The sequence below is a fragment of the Sturnira hondurensis genome, unplaced genomic scaffold (genome assembly GCF_014824575.4).
Source record: "Sturnira hondurensis isolate 20B ecotype Veracruz unplaced genomic scaffold, ASM1482457v3 Scaffold0022910, whole genome shotgun sequence".
NCBI classification, from domain to species: domain Eukaryota; kingdom Metazoa; phylum Chordata; class Mammalia; order Chiroptera; family Phyllostomidae; genus Sturnira; species Sturnira hondurensis.
Genome location: NW_028095541.1, coordinates 6,934,326 through 6,946,705, shown reverse-complemented (window position 1 = coordinate 6,946,705; position 12,380 = coordinate 6,934,326). Strand labels below are relative to the sequence as shown.

The window sequence follows — 12,380 nt, the reverse complement described above, 5'->3', positions numbered from 1 at the left end:
CCATTCTGACTGGTATAAAGTGGTATCTCATTGTGGTTTTAATTTGCATCTCTCTGATAGCTAGCAATATTGAGCATCTTTTCATGTGTCTCTGGATCCTCTGTATGTCCTCCTTGGGGAAGTTTCTGTTCAAGTCCTTTGCCCATTTTTTTTTTTAAGATTTTATTTATTTATTTATCTTTACAGGGGAAGGAGAGAGGGAGAGAAACATCAATGTATGGTTGCCTTTTGTACGTCCCCTGCTGGGAGTTGGCCTGCAGGGAACTGGACTACAACCCAGGCATGTGCCCTGACTGGGAATCGAACCGCGATCGTCTGGTTCACAGGCCCGTGCTCAATCCACTGAGCTACACCAGCCAGGGCCTTTGCCCATTTTTTAATTGGGTTGCTTGTCTTCTTAGAGTGGAGTCCAGTAAGTTCTTTGTATATTTTGGAGATTAAACCTTTGTCTGAGGTATCATTGGCAAATATGTTTTCCCAAACAGTTGCTTCTCTTTTTATCTTAATACTGTTTTCTTTAGCTGTGCAGAAGCTTTTTATTTTGATGAGATCCCATTTGTTTATCCTTTTCTTTATATTCCTTGCTTTAGGGGACATATTGGTAAAAATGTTACTGTGTGAAATATCTGATATTTTCCTACCAATGTTCTCCTCTAGGACTTTAATGGTTTCACAGCTTAAATTTAAGTCTTTTATCCACCTTGAATTTATTTTGGTGTATGGTGTAAGTTGGTGCCCAAGTTTCATTTCTTTGCATGTAGCTCTCCAGTTCTCCCAGCACCATTTGTTGAAGAGGCTATTTTTACTCCATTTTATGTCACTGCCCCCTTTGTAGAATATTAATTGACTGTAGAGAGTTGGGTTTATTTCTGGGCTCTCTGTTCTGTTCCATTGGTCTATGTGCCTGTTTTTATGCCAGTACAGGGTGTTTTGATTATAGTGGCCTTGTAATACAGTTTGATATCAGGTATTGTGATCTCTCCTACTTTGTTCTTCTTTCTCAAAATTGCAGCTGCTATTCGGGGTCGTTTATGGTTCCATATAAATTTTTGAAGTGTTTGTTCTATGTCTGTAAAATATGCCATTGGTCCTTTAATAGGTATTGCATTGAATCTGTAAATTGCTTTGGGTAGTATGGACATTTTGATGATGTTAATTCTTCCAATCCATGAACACGGTATACGTCTCCATTTGTTTGTGTCCTCCTTGATTTCTTTCTTCAGTGTTGTGTAGTTTTCTGCATACAGGTCTTTTACCTCCTTGGTTAGATTTATTCCCAGATATTTTATTTTTGTTTTTGCTATATCGAATGGGATTCTTTTCTTGATTTCTGCCTCTGCTGATTCATTGTTAGTATATAAACATGCCTTTGATTTCTGAATATTGACTTTGTATCCTGCTGTTTTGCCAAATTTGTTTATTAGGTTGAGCAGTTTTTGGGTAGAGTCTATAGGATTTTCCATATACACTATCATGTCATCTGCAAACAATGACAGTTTTGTTTCCTCCTTTCCAATTTGGATGCTTTTTATTTCCTTTTCTTGTCTGATTGCTGTGGTTAAAACTTCCAATACTATATTGAATAGAAGTGGTGAAAGTGGACAACCTTGTCTTGTTCCTGATCTTAGTGGAAAGCTTTTAGTTTTTGCCCAATGAGTATGATGTTGGCTGTAGGTCTTTCATATATGGCCTTTATTATATTGAGGAATGTTCCCTCTCTTGAGGGAATGGTCCCTCTATAGTGGGAATGGTCCCTCTATTCCCACTTTGCTGAGTGTTTTTATCATAAATGGATGTTGTATCTTATCAATTTTTTTCCACATCTACTGATATGATCATGTGATTTTTGTCTTTTCTTTTGTTTATGTGATGTATTACATTTACTGATTTGTGAATATTGAACCATCCTTGCATCCCTGGGATGAATCCCACTTGGTCATGGTCTATGATCTTTATAATGTGTTGATGGATTCAATTTGTCATTATTTTGTTGAGGATTTTAGTGTCTATGTTCATCAGTGATATTGGCTTGAAGTTTTTTTCTTTGTTGTGTCTCTATCTGGTTTTGGAATTAGGATAATGCTGACTTAATAAAAAGAATTTGGGAGTTTTCCATCATTTTGGATTTTTTTAATAGTCTGTGAAGAATAGGAGTTAGCTCTTCCTGAAATGCTTTGGAGAATTCTCCTGTGAAACCATCTGGTCCAGGGCTTTTGTGTGATGGGAGTTTTTTGATTACTTCTTCAATTTCATCTGCTGTTATTGGTCTGTTCAGGCTTTCTACTTCTTCTTCACTGAGTTTTGGAAGATCATATTTTTCTAGAAATTTGTCCATTTCAGTTAGGTTTTCAAATTTCTTGGCATACAGTTCTTCATAGTAATTTCTCACAGTCCCTTCTATTTCTGTGGTATCAGTTGTAATCTCTCCTCTTTCATTTCTGATTGTGTTTATTTGTGTCCTCTCTCTTCTTTTCTTGATAGCCTACTTAAAGGCTTGCCTATTTTGTTTATCTTTTCAAAAAACCAGCTCCTGGATTCATTGATCCTTAGAATTGTGCTTTTAGTCTCTATGTCATTTAATTCTGCTCTGATCTTGGTTATTTCCTTCCTTCTACTTGCTCTGGGCTGCCCTTGTTGTTGTTCCTTGAGTTCTTGCAGGCGTCGGGTTAGGTTATTTGTTTGTTTTGAAATGTTTCTATCTTCTTTAGGTGAGCCTGTATTGCTACGAACTTCCCTCTCAGGACCACCTTCACTGTGTCCCGTAAGTTTTGTGTTGTTCTGAGTTCATTTTCATTTGTTTCCAGAAACTTTTTGATTTCTTCCCTAATTTCATTTTTGATCCATTCATTTTTTAATAGCATGCCATTCAATCTCCATGATTTTGAGTGTTTGGGTAGGTTTCCAGTTTCAGTCCCTTGTGGTCAGAGAAAATGCTTGGGATGATTTCAGTTTTCTTCAATTTGTTGAGGCTCGTTTCATGCCCTATCATGTGGTCTATCTTTGAAAATGTTTCGTGTGCATTTGAAAAGAATATGTATTTAGCTTCTTTGGGATGAAGGGCTCTATATATATCAGTTAAGTCCATTTCATCTAGGGCATTGTTCAATGCCACAATATCTTTGTTGATATTTTGTTTGGAAGATCTGTCCATTTTTGACAGTGGGGTATTAAAATCCCCTACTATAATTGTGTTACTGTCAATATGTTTCTTGAAATCCTCTAAGATTTTCTGTATATATTTGGAGGCTCCTATGTTGGGTGCATATATATTTATGATGTTAATGTCTTCTTGGTGGATTCTTCCCTTGAGTATTATGAAGTGACCTTCTGGGTCTCTCTTTATGGCCCTTTGTTTGAAGTCTATTTTGTCTGATATGAGAATTGCTACCCTGGCTTTTTTACCCTGTCTGTTTGCTTGGAAAATTTGTTTCCAGCCCTTCACTTTTAGTATGTGTAGGTCTTTTGTTCTGAGGTGGGTCTCTTGTAGGCAGCATATGTGCGGGTCATGCTTTCTTATCCATTCAGCTATTCTATGTCTTTTGATTGGAGCATTTAATCCATTTACATTTAATGTTATTATTGATAGGTACTTATTCATTGCCATTTTTGTACCTGTGTTCCTCTCTGTCTCTCTCTTTTCCTTCCTTTCCTTAGAGCAGTCCTTTTAGCATCTCTTGCAGAGCTGGTTTGGTGGAGGTGTATTCTTTTAGGCTTCTTTTGTCTTGGAAGCTCCTTATTTGGCCTTCCTTCTTGATTGAGAGCCTTGCTGGGTAAAGTAGCCTTGGTTGTAGGCCTCTGGTTCTCATTACTTGGAATATTTCTTGCCATTCTCTTCTTGCTTGGAATGTTTCCACTGAGAAGTCAGTGGCTAACCTTATTGGGACCCCCTTGTATGTTACTTCCTTTTTCTCCCTTGCTGCCTTTTAGATTCTCTCTTTATCTTGGAATTTTGCCATTTTATTAATGATATGTCTTGCAGTAGGCCTCTTTGGATTCTTCTTGATTGGGACTCTCTGTGATTCCTGGATTCGTGTGACTTTTTCTCTCATCAAATTAGGGAAATTTTCCCTCATTATTTTTTCAAATAAGTTTTCTATCCCTTGTTCTTCTTCTTCTCCTTCTGGTATCCTTATTATTTGGATATTATTACATTTCATATGGTCTTGCTTTTCTCTTAATCCCTCTTCATTCTTTTGGAGCCTCTTTTCCTTTTCTTGCTCTTTCTGTGAGTTTTTTTCTACTTTGTCCTCCAACTCACTGATCCGATCTTCTGCTTCATTGATTCTACTTTTGATACCTTCTACTGTTTTCTTCAATTCAGAAATTGTATTTTCATATCCTCTTGTCCCTTGCTGATAGTTTCTGTTTCCTTTTTCATGTTGATATAGTTTGCGGTGAGTTCCTTGTAGCTCCCCTCTAGTTTCTGGTAGCGCATTGTGAGCTCTTTGAACTTACTGATAACCAGTGCTTTGAATTCAGTATCTGGTTCTCAAGTTGACTTGCCTCTATTTCATCTAACATTCTTTCTGCGGCTTTTTCCTTTCCTTTCATTTGGGTTTTTTTTTTTTTTTTGGTCTTCCCATTGTTTGTGAGCCTCTTCTTGTTAGCCTGAGCTTCTTAAATTGATCTGTTCTGACTCATTGGGTTTATGGTGTGAACTTATGTGGTGGAATGCCTGTGAAATTCAGTGGTGCAGAATCCTTCCGTTATCCTGGTGTTCTCCGCTTCCACCTGCTCCTTTGTGTGTGTGTGTGTGATCAGTTGGAGAGGGAGGCAAAATGGTTTATGACGGCAGGAGGGTATTCTGTGATATTTACAGTAACAGCCAGTAGAGAAGAGATAGGTGATTCCCTGGTTATGTACAGAGATAACCACAATCTTCAACCCAACTAGCCACTTTTTAGAAAGGATGGAAGGAAGATAAGGCTCTTATTAGGGAGGGAAGGTTTGTGATTTGGATCTAGAAAGGAGTGAGGTTGAGGGAGGTCAGATTCTGAGGTAAGGTGAGAATAAAGGATTGAAAATAGGTGTAGTATGAGAGAGAATAGAGTTAATCAGTACAGTATTATAGTTCAGGCAACAATGAAGTGGGCTAAGATCTGGGAGGGGTGTTGTATAGTGTTTACAATAGTATGTAATAGCTATTGTTTACAATAATATTAGAGCAACAATCATATGACAGAATGTATGATATACAAGATTAGGGAGTATTGGACCTTCAATAGTGTACTAGCTGGGCAAGGGGAATTAAAGGACAGTAAATTAGCAATACAGTATGATCGAGGTGACAGGGAAAACCTGTCCGGTGATACAATATATCCAGCCAAGGAAAAGAAGACTATACGGAAAGAGGGGGAATACAGAGATACTATTAAAGTAAAAGATGTAAGAATAATGACAAAATGATGAAAAAAATACAAATATGCAGTAACTTGTAGTTTTTCTGTTATAGCAAGGTGAATTTTGTCTCTCTGTTTCTACTGTTGGGATGCCCCGTCTTTGAGTCCAACTCTCATCTTTTCACCTTTCCACGTCTTTTGTCTCACTTGGCGGGGAGAGGGGCAAAAAGAAAGAAAAAGAAAAAAAAGGGAAAAAAGGCAGCAGATGGGAGGAAAAAGTGGTAGGTTTGGAAAGAAAGGAAGAAGTAATAAAACAAGAAAGAAGAAGAGAGAGGGTAAAAGTATTGAAAAATAAAGGAATAATAAAGTTAAAGGAATAAAAGATTATTTAAAAACAAACAAACAAAACAACAACAACAACAACAAAACCCAGCTCTTGTTGGTTTCCAGCTGGTCAAACCTTTTCTTCTGGTCACACTAGCTGCAGCAGCCTGAAGGGCTATTAGTGTGGCCTTCCTCCCTTCTCAGTGAACTCAGCTGGTCTCACCAGTGCCCTCCCAAGATCCAGACTGGCGCCACTCTCCAGGGCCCCACTAGGAGCAGATTTTCCCCAGAATTCAAAGTCCTGGCCTGCGGTGTGGGTGCGCTCCCAGCCAGGCTTCCCTGGTCTCGCAGGTTTGGGTGCGGACCTTTCCCAGTGCTATGGTGGAACACACAGGGCAACTCTCAATTCTCCCAAGCTAGCAACCACAGACTGACTCCATGGGTTATCAGAGCTCTCTGGTTTGCTTCCGAATGCCCACTCCTCTCTCTGACACTACAGGCAAACTGATTTCTCCTGGTGTTTTTCAATCTGCACCCGGCCAGGTAGGGAGGGTGCTGATGACTGGCTCTCTCCCAGGGTTCTTGCTGCCAGCCCTGGGCTCCCAGAGACCAAGGCGCACTGGCTGGGGCCCTGGCACGGCCCAGTGGAGGGCCTGCAGCCTCAGCACTGTTCCCTTGGACCTTGTTGACCTGCAGTCGTCTCCTCTCCTCACTGTCTGGTCATTCAGTGTCCGCTACAATTTCTGGAGTCCTACCTTCCTATATGCTAGGTCCCTGTTGGCTATCCACTGTGCTCCTCTGTAGATCAGCCTGGTTTTTCTCCGGCACGTGGGGGGGAGCAAAGCGAAATCTTTGTCCTACTCTGCCGCCATCATCTCCCTTAGTTTGTTTCTATTTTAGGTGTGGTTGTTAATAATTGTGAGTTTGCTGTCATTTTTTATTATACATGTTTTTCTATCTTCTTTTTCTTAGATAAGTCCCTTTAACATTTCATATAATAAGGGCTTGGTGATGATGAGCTCTTTGAATTTGACCTTATCTGAGAAGCACTTTATCTGCCTTTCCATTCTAAATGAAAGCTTTGCTGGATAGAGCAATCTTGGATGCAGGTCGTTGCCTTTCATGACTTGGAATACTTCTTTCCAGCCCCTTCTTGCCTACAAGGTCTCTTTTGAGAAATCAGCTGACAGTCTGATGGGAACTCCTTTGTAGGCTTATGTCTCCTTATGTCTTGCTGCTTCTAGAATTCTGTCCTTCATTTTAATCTTGGCTAATGTAATTATGATGTGCCTTGGTGTGTTCCTCCTTGGATCCAACTTCTTTGGGACTCTCTGAGCTTCCTGAACTTCCTGGAAGTCTATTTCCTTTGCCAGATTGGGAAAGTTCTCCTTTATTATTTACTCAAATAAGTTTTCCACTTGTTGCCCTTCCTCTTCCCCTCTGGTACCCCTGTAATTCAGATGTTGGAACATTTAAAGATGTCCTGAAGGTTCCTAAGCCTCTCCTTATTTTTTTGAATTCTTGTTCCTTCATTCTGCTCTGGTTGAATGTTTCTTTCTTCCTTCTGGTCCACTCCATTGATTTGAGTCCCAGTCCCCTTTCCATCACTATTAGTTCCCTGTGCATTTTCCTTCATTCCATTTAGTGTAGCCTTCATTTGTTCATCTAATTTGTGACTAAAATCAACCAGTTCTGTGAGAATCCTGATCACCAGTGTTTTGAACTGTGTGTCTGATAAGTTGGCTATCTCTTGGTTGCTTAGAAGTATTGGCTCTGGAGCTTTGACCTGTTCTTTTTTTTGAGCCATAATGTTTTGGTATGTTTGCACCTGTTACATATGAGGGGCAGAGCCTAGGTGTTCACCAGGGTGGTCCAACCCAACTTGTTGGGTCGTGATGCTGTATGTGGGGGTAGGGTCAGAGAGGAAGCATTGGCGCTTTGCTCCACTCTCTGTTGCACCTCAGTCCCTTCTGCCATTTCCCTCAAGCAAATTGGGCCTTTCTGGTGCTGAATCCCATGTGGGTGGGCTTGTGTGCATTTTAGGACCCTCTGGGCCTTTCCAACAAACTCTCTTGTGAGGCTGGTAGTCTCTCCCTTTGTCTCAACCCACACAAGTATTTTCAATTCATGTTTTGAGGGTTTATTTCCTGGTGCTAGGACCCTGAGTTGCACAATCTGTCTTGCTCCCCAGTTATCTCTGCAGGAATCTGGGACCACTGCCCGATCAGCCAGCCACCTTGTGCGCAGTGCCCTGCTTCTCAGTTGCCACCTCATTGGGTCTACCTGTTGCCACCCCACACCCAGGGTCTGCCCAGTGCCATCTTGCGCAGCCTGAGTGCCTTGCGCAGTATGGTGTCACTGCTTCCTGTGCCATGACCCCTCTCTGCTTGGCCGCCCGACTCCGCCCCACCTACCATCTGGATGAATGTGTTTATTTTAACTCCTTGGTTGTCAGACTTCCATACAGTTCAATTTTTCTCTCAGTTTTGGTTGTTATTTTGTTTGTAAATGTTTTTGTCCTTATTTTGGTTGTTCGAGGCACAGTGTGTCTACCTACACCTCCATCTTGGCTGGAAGTCTTTTACCATTTTTATTCAATGTAGTTTAGTGCTAGAAGTTCTACCTGGTGCAACATGGCAAGAAAGGAGGTAAAAGACAGGTCAAAAAGTAAGAACTGAAACTATCTCTATTTGCAGATGATATCATTGTTGTGCAGAAAATCCCAAGGAATCTACAAAAAATCTAGAACTAATAAGTGAGTTCAGCAAGATCACAGGACACAAATAAATAAATAAATAAAATAACATTTATGTTTCTATACTAGCAAAAAATATGTGGACACTGTGTTGTATTTTGTTTTTTTTTAGTTGTTTTTTTGTTTTTTATTTTATTTTATTTATTTTTATTTTTATTTTTTTTGAAAGTTTGTAAGAGTTTATAACCATTCCATTGGAAAAAAAATGGTGCAATTTTAGTTTGTTCATTTGTACCTACATTCAAATTACTACAGCTTTTTAACATTAAAAAATAAAAGCCTATACCTTGCATGGTAGAAATGACTGGTAACATAGTACATGTCTACATGTTCAATACATGATCAGTCTCATCATTTAAAATGCTCACATTCAGGAAACCAAATCATATTTGGCATATGCCTCTGCAAAGTTCTAACTCCCACCCTCTTTCAAAAGTTGGCCTCCTGAACAATAAGGTGAATCCTGGCAACATTTACTGATGGTTAACAGCTGTTCTGTCTTGTTTTCTGAAATGCTACGTTTGAGACCAAATAAAGTATAATTGGTTCATTTGAAAAAAGGGACTAGAAATATGCCACAAAAAATATTTGTACAATGCATTTTTGCAGAAATAATCTCTAGGTGAAGCTTTTTCTTTTTATACACATATACAAAATTTAAACAGCAATATACACATAATCACAGTGAGGACGTTGGCAAATTCACCAATCTGTAGTGTAAATACAAACTGCAAAGCAGCCTTCCAAGAGAACAATGCTACACAGCAGGCAGAGCTGGCCCATTAAATAGCAAACACCAAAAACGTCCCTGCAGAAGGGAACAGTGCAAGAAAAGCAGCCTGCGCTTTGATACAAACAGCGATTTATGGCTAATGGTTGACATAACTGTGGAACAGTGACTCTCGTGCTGCTACGCACAAAGTCCTAGGACATCTGTTTGTCTTTATACCACTCCACAAACTCGTCCAACAACACTGGCCATGCACCGTCTTCGTCATAGTTGCTGAGGTCAAGGTTAATTGTTCTGCTAAACTCTAGCACATTGCACCACTGGTCTTTGTTAATAACTTTGTATTTTGATTGCTCTAAGAATTGGTGAAAAACTGGAAAAAGGGGCCAGATTTTTCCTAATAACAGTCCCAACATGCACTTGGCAGTGTTTATGTCTAGGCTGCGCTGGTCCTTTTCCCGTGCAAAGTCAAATGCATATCTGTAAATAAGTTTAAAGTTTGTAGAGTCATTTAGTAATGATCTTAAGTAATCCAAAGTATTTCTGAGTTTTTCTGTTGTATCACATTGTAGAGAAGTCATTCCTTTTAACCATTCCTGTAGAGTAAAATAACCCATATTTTGTGCATCCAATTTCCAAGCTAGGACAAGCATAACTACATTTTCTGGCTCAACACCAATGTCTTCACAAAATTTTTCCATGCCTTCGGGACCTACGACATCATCAGCACCTGCATATTCATAGAACCACTCTAAGCATCTCTTACTTGAAAAAGCTTCTTCTTCAGTCTTTATTCTAGTTGAATCGTATTTTCTATACATGCTATCATGTCTACTCTTCTTGGCAGATAAATCGTCCCCAGAGGCAGGCCTTCTCTTTTTCCTTGGCGGCATCACTTGACGAAAGCAGTCCGAAGAACTATAAGAGTGCAGGCTTCCTGTTTGGTGATCGTCTTGGCCAACGTCTTCTGTTAGATTTAGCTTATTAAGGGTGTGGTAGATCTTATGAATATTTGCCAGTGTTGAGAGATGAGAATTCAGCTGAAAATCTCGCTTCCCGCTGCTCCGGGGAAATTGTTTTTTTGTTTTTTAAATATATTTTATTGATTATGTCATTACAGTTGTCCCATTCTCCCCCTTCACTCCCCTCCACCCTGCACACCCCTTCCCCATCATTCCCCCCCTTTCATTCATGTCCATGTGTCACAAGTTCCTTAGATTCTGTATTTCCCATAGTATTCCTGCCTTCCCCCCTGTCTATTTTCTACCTACTGTCTATGCTACTTATTCTCTGTACCTTCTCCCCCCTTCTCCTCCTCCCAATCCCCTGTTGCTAACCCTCCATGTGATCTCCATTTCTATGGTTTTGCTCCCAATATAGTTGTCCTCTTAGTTTGCTTTTGTTTTAGGTGTGGTTGTTAATAACTGTGAGTTTGCTGTCCTTTCACTGTTCATATTTTTTTATCTACTTTTTCTTAGATAAGTCCCTTTAACATTTCATATAATAAGGGCTTGGTGATGATGAGCTCTTTGAATTTGACCTTATCTGAGAAGCACTTTATCTGCCCTTCCATTCTAAATGAAAGCTTTGCTGGATAGAGCAATCTTGGATGTAGGTCTTTGGATTTCATGACTCGGAATACTTCTTTCCAGTCCCTTCTTGCCTACAAGGTCTCTTTTGAGAAATCAGCTGACAGTCTGATGGGAACTCCTTTGTAGACTTATGTCTCCTTATGTCTTGCTGCTTCTAGAATTCTGTCCTTCATTTTAATCTTGGCTAATGTAATTATGATGTGCCTTGGTGTGTTCCTCCTTGGATCCAACTTCTTTGGGACTCTCTGAGCTTCCTGAACTTCCTGGAAGTCTATTTCCTTTGCCAGACTGGGGAAGTTCTCCTTTATTATTTGTTAAAATAAATTTTCCACTCATGGCTGTTCCTCTTCCCCTTCTGGTACCCTTATAATTCAGATGTTGGAACATTTAAAGATGTCCTGGAGGTTCCTAAGCCTCTCCTCATTTTTTTTTGGATTCTTGTTTCTTCCTTCTTTTCTGTTTGGTTGTTTCTTTCTTCTTTTTTTTAAAATTAATTTATTTATTTATCTTTAGAGGGGAAGGAGAGAGGGAGAGAGACATCAATGTATGGTTGCCTTTCGCACATCCCCTGCTGGGAGTTGGCCTGCAGGGAACTGGCCTGCAACCCAAGAATGTGCCCTGACTGGGAATCGGACTGCGATCCTCTGGTTCGCAGGCCTGTGCTCAATCCACTGAGCTACACCAGCCAGGGCCTGGTTGTTTCTTTCTTCCTTCTGGTCCACTCCCTTGATTTGAGTCCCAGTTTCCTTTCCATCTCTATTGTTTCCTGTGCATTTCTCTTCATTTCACTTAGTTTAGCCTTCATATGTTCCTCTGTGGCTAAAATCAACCAATTCTGTGAGCATCCTGATCACCAGTGTTTTGAACTGTGCATCTGACAGGCTGGCTATTTCTTGGTCGCTTAGAATTATAGACTCTGGGGCTTTGAGCTGTTCTTGAGTCATAATGTTTGGTCTGTTTGCACCTGTTATGTTTGAGGGGCGGAGCCTTAGGTGTTCACCAGGGCCCGGTGACCCAGTTCCTGGGTTGTGACACTGTATGTGGGGGCAGGGTCAGAGAGGGGAAAATGGCGCTTTTCTCTGCTCTGCTCTCTCAGATTTCGTCTCCTCTGTGGCTTCCCACAATCAAATTGGGCCCCTCTGGTGCTAGTTCCCAGGTGTGTGGGCCCATGTACTCTCCAGGACCTTGTGGGTCTCTCCAATGAACTCTCTGTGGGCCTGAGAGCCTCTTCCAGCCCCTCGACCCTGAGAAAGTCTTTCCAGTTGGTGCTTTCAGGCTCTAATTCCTGTTGCTGTGGCCCTAGCCTGAGCGGTCTGTCTCACTGTTCACTCCTTTGCTTGGTTTATCTGTGCGTGAATGTGTGACCACAGTCAGCCAGCTGCCCCGTGCCCTTACTGGGTCCGTCTGTCGACACCCCACGTCTGGGATCCACCAACCGCCTCTGCCTCCACTCCTCAGTCAGTCAGGCTGAACAGTCTTTCCAGCCCAACCCCACTCCACAGCTGACTCCGCCCCTCTTACCAGTCTGGCTGAGTGGTTTGTTGTTGTCGGACTTCCATACAGTTCAGTTTTCACTGTTTTGGCTGCCTTTTTATTTCTAAAACTTACCTGTATTTAAGTTTAGTTGTGGGAGGGGGCAC

The 12,380-nt window shown here is 40.8% G+C and overlaps 1 protein-coding gene across 1 annotated transcript; it reads right to left on the bottom strand.

Moving 5' to 3' along the window:
• Positions 1–8,596: 8,596 nt before the first annotated feature.
• Positions 8,597–10,206, bottom strand: LOC118980524 (DCN1-like protein 4). The gene has a single exon (XM_037037165.1). The coding sequence runs from the start codon at positions 10,039–10,041 to the stop codon at positions 9,343–9,345; it is 699 nt and encodes a 232-aa protein (XP_036893060.1). The 5' UTR covers positions 10,042–10,206; the 3' UTR covers positions 8,597–9,342.
• Positions 10,207–12,380: the final 2,174 nt, after the last annotated feature.

What these genes read in the sequence shown, in the direction of transcription:
- LOC118980524 (XM_037037165.1), bottom strand. Translation starts at nt 10,041, where the DNA reads ATGCCGCCAAGGAAAAAGAGAAGGCCTGCCTCTGGGGACGATTTATCT.